This window comes from Labeo rohita, chromosome 11 (genome assembly GCF_022985175.1).
Source record: "Labeo rohita strain BAU-BD-2019 chromosome 11, IGBB_LRoh.1.0, whole genome shotgun sequence".
Lineage (NCBI taxonomy): Eukaryota > Metazoa > Chordata > Actinopteri > Cypriniformes > Cyprinidae > Labeo > Labeo rohita.
The window spans coordinates 17,216,483-17,225,532 of NC_066879.1; the positions used below are offsets into that span (position 1 = coordinate 17,216,483).

General features: G+C 36.7%; 1 protein-coding gene across 3 annotated transcripts in view; it reads right to left on the reverse strand.

Moving 5' to 3' along the window:
• Positions 1-8,818, reverse strand: part of LOC127173295 (transcription factor SOX-13) — a 32,272-nt gene extending 23,454 nt beyond the window's left edge. The window contains exon 1 of one of the 3 annotated variants that reach the window (XM_051123073.1): positions 8,545-8,818. Coding sequence is in view for 1 of the 3 variants with exons in the window: in XM_051123072.1 (XP_050979029.1) it covers positions 1,792-1,841 (50 nt within the window). In the remaining 2 variants the exon portion in view is untranslated. Of the gene's footprint in view, positions 1-1,791; positions 1,914-4,765; positions 4,896-8,544 lie in introns of those variants that run through there. The other 2 variants (XM_051123074.1, XM_051123072.1) reach the window with 2 other exon arrangements.
• Positions 8,819-9,050: the final 232 nt, after the last annotated feature.

A 9,050-nucleotide genomic window follows, 5' to 3' on the forward strand; every position in this document is an offset into this window, starting at 1 on the left:
TTAAAAAAAGAAAAAGACATTTTGTCCTCATTTACTCCTAAACATGTTACATGCCATTTCTTTGTAATCATTTATGAAACTAACTAATGATTTCTGAGTGAAAACTGTTTCATGGTAAATTCTACACTAAATTGTGAAACTTCTATGCGACTCTGGACCACGAAACCAGTCATAAGGGTCAGTTTTTTTGAAACTGAGATTATACATCATCTGAAAGCTGAGCTTTCCATTGAGGTATGGTTTGTTAGGATAGGACAATATTTGCCTATTTGAAAATCTGGAATCTGAGGGTGCAAAAAATTCAAAATATTGAGAAAATCGCCTTTACAGTTGTCCAAATGAAGTTCTTAGCAATGCATATTACTAATCAATCATTTTGATCTATACAAATATCTTTTTGGCTATTTCTACAAATATATCCGTGCTACTTAAGACTGGTTTTGTCGTCCAGCATCACAAATCCAAATTGTTATTTGTTAAAAAAAAATTATAGAAACAATTTTCAATCAGAAATTGCTAGTAATTCTCACAATTAATAATTATAGACAAACACAAGTAACACAATGAATTAAATGTGAAATTTTTAAGTTGCAAGAAGGAAATAATGTGCAATTTTTCATCAGAAATAGCTAGTAAATTTCACAATTAACGACAAAGAAACGCAAGAAACACATTGAATTAAACAAGAAATCTTGAAGTTGCAAGACCAAAATAATATTTTCTTAAAAGTCATATACCAATACACTAAAAAAAAAATGATGGGCAAAAAACAACCCAGTACTGGGTGAAATATGGACAAACCCAGCCGTTGGGTTAAAAGTTTAACTTAACTATCTGTGAAGTTATATTTAACTCAACTAATGCTTGCTTAAAATTAATCCAAAATATGTTGGAAATTAACATTTATTAAGATGCTCAATAGATTAACTACAGTAACTACAATGTGATTTAAATAACACTCTGAAAAATGATGGGATAAATACAACCAAGCACTGAGTGAAATATGAAACCCAGCAAAATGGGTTGTTTTGACCCAATGGTTAGTTTTACTTCTGGGCAGTTTTTCTTTACTTAACTTATTTGAATGGCTTAAAATGAACCCAAAACAGGTTGTAAATTAAAAATCAGACACATAATTACTAGAGGCATCAGCAATAAATCAAAAGGTGAACATTTATTAATTTTAATACAGTTTTAATAATGTTTATTATTTATTCAACTTATTCATATAAGTGTTATATTCATATTATTCAATTCATATTATTCAAGCATTTTTAACCAATAGTTGAGTTAAATAAAACTACCCAGAAGGTTGGGTTAAACATTTAACCCAGCCGCTTGGTCGAAACAACCCAGTCACTTGGTTTGTCCATATTTCACCCAGTGCTAGGTTGTTTTTAACCCAGTAAATAACTGCAAACTATACTGTGACTTATAACTCAATCACAAACTTTTTTTAAAACGCATATTAATAAATCTACGCATGTGTGTCTCTTGTGTCTGATTTTTAATTTACCACCTGTTTTGGGTCAAAGCAAGCTATAAAGTCATTTTTAAACAATAGTTAAGTTGAATAAAACTATCCAAAACGTTGGGTTAAAGATTTAACCCAACCGCTGGGTCAAAACAACCCAGTCACTGGGTTTGTCCATATATCACCCTGCATTGAGCTGTATAGCGTAATCTTTAAATGTTCCTCACACAACATGAGGGTGAGTAAATAAGAAAGAAGCTTTAATTCAAACTAAAAACAACAGGCAGTAACTTGTTTTTTCTTCGTCATGTTACCACCTGGTGGCACATTCGGACGGGGCAGATCGCGGAGCTCCATCTCTCAACATGAGGACCCAGACAGGAAGAGAAGACGAAACCTTCACCTTTCAGGACATCCTGAGACCCTGCGCCTCCCTCCCCACCCCACCAGCCACTTCACCGGCGCAGGACGGAGCACGTGGGCTCCTGCTGTCAAAAACAGGATACACACTCACCGCACGGCTGAGAAACAACGGTTAATAGAGAAACAAGGGTGGGAAAAAGAGGCATGACGGAGGAAGACCAGAAGGATATGATGGAACTAGAGAAGGATTTGGGATTTTGTGAGCGAAAAAGCTCTATGAGCTATTCAACTAAAAATTTAAAAAACATTTCACTTTAAAATGAACAGTGCTTTTTCTGCTTGCCAATACAAACAGAAAAGAGCTGCTTGAGCATTCTGCAAAAATTCACCATATGACTTGCGGCTTTGAAATAAATGAGGACAAAACGTCATTGCAAAAGCGTGCATCTGACTCTTAAAAAAGAAATAGGGAAAAGCACCTGTCCTGAGACGTCAAACACAAACAATCTCCAATCATTTAAAAGAACGATGAACAAACAAGCCAGAGCGAATGCAGCACTAAAAAGGAGTGACTGGAAAAAGTGTCAGAGCAAACAAATGTTGAGCTTGTATTTTAAAAGCCACATCAGTATGCAGTATCACACATTCTGATAACATCTCCGAGATGCTCCTCAAACATCGCGCACAAGTATGGGCGAGAAATACACACACTTCCACCACTTGCGTACAAACACAACCCCCATTGCACAAAATCTACCTACATTCTTTTAATCAAGCGCAAACTTTAATTATCACGTTGCTTAAATCAGCAGTAAAAAGAAAAAAAATCGCAAGTTCTTTTTTTTTTATATTTCAGCTCTTCCAAACACAAACATAAACTTTTAAGAAAGACTTTTACTTTTGCATTTAAAACCCAACCTGAAAAAAAATGTGGTTTAACTGTAGAGAAGTGATATTTCTCAGCTCTTACGTACAGTGACATAAATTGACGGCTTTCCCCCCCACGCATTCATGACAAAAAAATTGCTTTCTCTGTAAGTTGTAAATGATACATTTCTGTGATTCTACGTTAGCGATGAGTCAACTGTGAATCTGACAAGGAACTAAACATGTTATTTCTCTTTCATTGAAAGGCTCAGGTGTCAAGCAACATGGGTTTAAAAAAAAAAAAAAAGTCTGATAATTTGACTTTGGTAATTAGCAAAGGAACCATTCCAGAACTTTTTATGTTTGTGGTAACTCTTAAAAATAAAGACGCCATAGAAAAAACATCTTTGGTTCTCCAAAGAACCTTTCAGTGAAAAGTTCTAAAAAAGAACCTTTTCTGCATTTGAAAGGTTCCATGGATGTTCTTAATAGAACCATTGCAATATAAAAATAAAATTGTAAAGTCATCTACTTGTAAAAATGATCTCGTATCTCCCCTTTCGATTCCTTCTCCAAACTCTGAAACATTTATGTAGAATGCAAAATAGTGTAAAACAATCAGTCATAAAGACAGCAACCTAAATGTATTTTCAGCCAGTAAAACACTCTCCAGAACAAAGTACAACACAACTCAAATTTCATCCGGTCACCTCGTGAACCTCAAAATAACTGTCATTATTCCAGTTCCCCCATGCAATCTGTGGACTGTTTGTCTGAGCGTGAATTAATATATAACAATCCTTGATTAATTTGTAAAGAAACAAATCATGAGGCTACGGCGGTCTATTAAAATATCAACCCGCAGGAACACTACACTGTGTTCTGAAAAGTCACAGCGGAGGCCAGTGCAGTTCATGCAAATAACTGCGGGACTATTTCCTGGTCACATTCATTACAACTGAAAGCGGCCTTACTGTATTAGAACGACAGTTTATCCGACTGTGAGTGAACATAGCAAGCCATTTGTGTTTTTACACATGACAAACAAACAAATGAAGCCCACACAAATCTGTTGACAATATTTGCACTGACGTTATTATTCAGATAAATGTAAATTATTAAACAGAATAGAATATTACATTTCACGTCTGTTTTTTTTTTTATCTCTGTAGTGAAAAGACATATTATTTACATATGAATTAGATTAAAACATATCAGTAGTAAATAAAAACTTTGAAAAAAAGTTTTTTGATACAATTATAAAGATATAGCGAATTAACGAAAACGTGATTTTGTCTTATTACATGTATATCATTTATTTTAATTAACCAGAATTAGCCACGAGAGTATTTCTGAGTTACTTCTCACTATATTTTCCAGCCATGGGAACATTTCTATCACCGATCAAGATTTCAATAGTGCATTTATGTTTGCTTTTCTTTGTCTCCTTTCAATTTTCGTTTCATTCAGCACAATTCTTCCCCTAATTTAAACAATTATACATTCAGGGTATAAATCCACCCTGCAATTTGCCCCTGAAACTTTTATGTGAAAACCTTTGTTTAAGCTCACACCCAAACCAGCATATTCACTGCAAATCAAAGTCATGTTGAAGCTTGCATCACATGAAACTTCACCTTTTGCCCATCACACACTTTTATAAACCTGAGAACTTGGTGTAGAACAAACACACATGCTAAATAAATTCAAAAGTCCAGTCACAGCATGAAGAATCAAACCTGTTTGGTGTTTCACAACTATTTAAAATATACAATTTTAATCTAATCTAATCTAATATAATATAAAATAATACCATATAATATAATACAATAAAAATCTGTATTAAATTTATTTTAAAAAACGGTAATAATACTGCAGCGTAAACGTGGCGCCAAATTTAAAATAAAGATGCAAAGAAAAATATTTTTTTACCATTGCAAAAATAATTGTTTCTAACATGCAATATAACCTTGAAAGCACTAAAAGCAATTCAAAAATTAAAAGCATAAAAAAAAAAAAAAAACACACACAAAGCATGCAAGGTTGCAAAGAGAGTCTTACCTAAAGTGGCTGAGTTCACTGTTATGACAAAAGCCAGAGAGGGATGCTCGTTTTGATGGGCGGCAGTCAGATTGTGTGCTGAAAGTTTCTCTGTTCTAATGTTCTAATGGAGGCCTGTCTAATTTCCGCTGTGGGTCTTAGCTCATCTCATGGTAAAGAGGGTAGGTGGTACAAAATCTGGAGGTTTTTGGGAACATGTAGGCGAAGAGTGAAAGTCTAATGGCACTTTCCAGTTGCCACCTCTCACGTGCGGAAAGCGATTTTACCACTCTGGACAAGATAACTTGCCATTAGGGATTATTTATAGAAGGTTTGTGTTTTCTCACATGCTGAAGACTTGAGACAGATCTACAAAAATGCATACAATGTACATATGCACTGCAACAATATTTAAAGCTTTGCAACTAAAACTAAATGCATTTTGAACAAGACAACATCCTTTAAGGGTTTTTTCCAGCACCCAACAAAACTTTTTTTAACTATAAGCAAGCATTCACAAACCATACAAAGAGTTGCAGAGTAATCCATGATCGTTACAGAGCAAATTACATTTCAGATTTCTGACAGGGCCCCAAAACACTAAGCTCTTTGACTCCAAACGCGAGCGGCTGAGCAGAACGCAGTCAGCGAGGGTGCGCTCAAAGCATGAAGATGATTTGATGGACAGCCACAGTGATCGAACGCATTTATCAGCGCGAGCGTCTCTGGCCTGCTCTGTTTGATTTCATTGATGTTGTGGCGAGGCCTGAAAAACTCACTTAACAAGCCATTGTTGTCTCTCTCTCATCAAACCCCGGCTCAATAGGACACATGAAACAATGCGGACCTGAACAGAAGAGGTCGAAGTTTGAATAACACAAAGAATAGACTTTTGTTCACCCGCCTGTCCTAGCTAAAATCTCTCTAGCCTATGGGAAATAATGTCATGAGGTTGTTCGTCCGTCCGTCCGCGCTGCGAAGGTTTCAGGAGAAGTTCTCAGTATAACTTTTAAAACTTTTTCTGCATTTGGATCAGTGCTGACAAACATGACATCGCCAAAAGGCTAAAGTAGAATTATTCAGGTAAACAAAATTTGACAGGTGACCGAAAATATGACGTAAGCTAGTTTTATTTAGTGTGTAATAGAGCCTTATCTTGTAACAGGACTCTCACTAAGGATTATTTTGGTAATCGAGTAATCTGATAATTCTAATTATTTTTTTGTGGTAATAAAAATAGACCTAAGTGAACAACAGCCTTTAAAATGACTTAACATGCATAAATAATAGCAATGAGGCAATAATAATTAGTTTAAATGAAGTATCGAACAAGTAATCATGTGGTTTTATTGAACAAAACTGTTAAAAACACATATTGTTTTATAAACAAAAGATGCGGCAAATGCCTGCAGAGGCCGTCGACGCCCTGATTGTTTTTACACTTTACCGCGCAATCTAATCCTCTTTAACGTCATTTAGTTTAAATATCCACTTAATCTTTAATATTTGCCCATTTATTTACAACAGAAATGCTACAGCCACTGTAATTTCTTGAATATGTGGACAACAAAACGTGTAAACTCAGACTGAGGGATTTTATTTTGAAATGTTTAGAACGGTCTAATAATGCGTTTCATGTATTCTCGTCCATGGAATGCGCCACTTCCGGTATTTTGCCGGTTATTCGATGAATGGATTGAATCGAGGAATCGTGACAGCCCTATATTGAAAAATATATTGGCCAGGGCAATTAATTGGATGATACTTGGCCACTTTAAAACAATGTGCATTTGGATTAATGGAAGTATTATATCCTCCTTGCACTGACTGAAGCTTTTTCAAAGAATAAATATTCAGATTCATAAAATAGTATAAAATAAGTGATGGTTTTCTTCTCATCTCAGCCTTTTGCTGTCAAAATTGTATTACGTAACGACCGTACATTGATCTAAATATCAGTCATTGGAAAACCCCCATTAGTGGACCACTAGGAATCAGACGCAGACTCAAAAAGGTATTAAACAACCTAATTTCAGTACCACAGAGCACCACAGAGTTTGCATAAATCAGCTGGTGAAGTGATCTGGACTCAAGACTTTGCAAAGACTGGATGTATAGATGCACTGACAGCTAGAGAGAACCACCACTTGTTTCCTGAGCTCTCAAACGGAGTATACAAAGAGATGGAGCTGAAACAGAGAGGGATGCAAAGAAGGAAAATAAGGCAGAGCGTAAACATAAGACGAGGGGAAAAAGCAAAAGGTCAGAGACTCCCTGCTGACAGCGGCTTTGTGCGCAGTCAGCCACTGTGAAGCCAAACACTCGCGGCCACTTCGCCAACTTCCCCTTTAATGATCCGTTCGACATGCCCGCTCACAATGGAGGTGCACAACTCAGGTGCTGGATGTTCTTGGCGGGATAAAAGCAGGATATGCTGCCTGCACCGGCACGACGGGCTTATTTAACCACGCAGACACAAACGGGGACAATGAAATGTCTACTTAGAGCTCATTATCAAAGTTTAACACCTATTCAGCGATTGCGCCACAGTCGGTCTGCCCTGAGGAGCTCTGCTTTCTGGTTATTCCGGAAGGCTGATATTCTTCAACAGAGATCAACAGCTCAAACAGAAAATCTGTCAGACCTGTCGGCTGCCTGAAGAGCAACTCTTAGCAGGGCTCCAAATTAAAAGCAAAAAAACAAACAAACATTCAGATGCAATAAAAACAGAGATGAGTATCCACTGAAATCAGAGAAGTAACACAGTCAACTACTGACGTTAAGTGATAGCCAGATTTTATATTATTAATACATTTTATAAATTAAAAATAATACCTAATTAAATTGATAATAAATTATTTTTAAAATTATATATATATATATATATATATATATATATATATATATATATATATATAAATCATTAAATGGTATAAATCAGCATAATATTAGCCACCTGCTCTTTAGATTGCTACACTGGCCGCTGAAAGGCCCATATCTGTCAACCACTACTAATGTGAGCTGCTGATTTCTTTCATTTGATTCACTGAGGCCTATAATAATTTTTTTAGCTAATTGTGCATGCACTTTAAAGCACATGAATGTCCATACTACACCTATTAATCAGTATTCAGTTTGAGAGATGAGTGATTAAACAAACAATCCAAACAAGGCAATCTGAGCCTTCAAAAACATCATCTAAAAATGCTTTTAATTTTTTTAGAAGGATTGCTAGTATAAACTCACCTCATATGTGAGATAACAAACGTTTTTGGGAAGGTTTGCATTGAAATAGCTTATTTTCATATTCAACAAAACGTGTCAAGTTCATGCCAAATTGAGTAGGAACTTCTAAGAACTGCTTCGTAATGTACACTGAACTGCTGCAATGGCCTTGAGAGGACATTAAATGTATTTGAGCTCAGCTCGCATCAATCGCACTTGACTGAGTACGGACTGAAAGCAGGTTGTCATTTCCTATCCAACCGAATGAGCAACCATGCTGCTCTGACACACACCACAGAGCAGTTTCAGGTGAGAAACGAGTTCGTCTGATACAGAAATAGCATTCAAAGTGAGTTTTGTTTACTCTGCAGATTCTCAAAACCGGGCCACTGTGACTTAACGAATGCGTAAAACGCTCGGTAAGGTGATTCGGGTAAATGATAGGCTAGTGAATCAAAATCCTCATCCCTACTTCTGTTAGTTTGTTATATCTTGTACTACAGACAAACAAACATGTCGAACGTGCCAAACAGTCGTGCGTAAAGTTTCAAACAAAGCGCCATTTGCCCACTTACCAACTCCAAAAGAACTGTGCGCTGCGCTTTGCGCTCCCCAAACTTTATTCCTCCAGTCTTTCCGTAGTCTCTGGGCCCGCAGAATCGATAACGCCGCATGCAAAATGTGGTTTCCCCTTGTGTCAGTGAATAATACGCCTCTGTCTATCAGCGGCTTCACAGCACAACCTGAGACTCCAAGCGCACAGCTGATGAATGCGTCGCACTCTCGCCGATCCAGCCTCCCCTCACTCCAGAATGACTTTCTGGTGTTCAGTTTCCAACATTCTCGGTCCTGCTGCCTGTCATTCACCTCCCTCTTAAAGGGAAAGCTCTTCTTTCTGGGTTTCCCTTAGCGAAAGGAAAAATGCTGAGATCCTTGAAGGGGGGAAAGGGAGATGCTCTATTCATGAGTACCTGCTGTTTCAAGTTCAGCTTTAATGTCGTTTATCCTTTGGTTAATGCAGCTTTAATGCACACAATTAAGAAAATGCTCACAAAAGCACCATAATGCATTTTTACTTTTT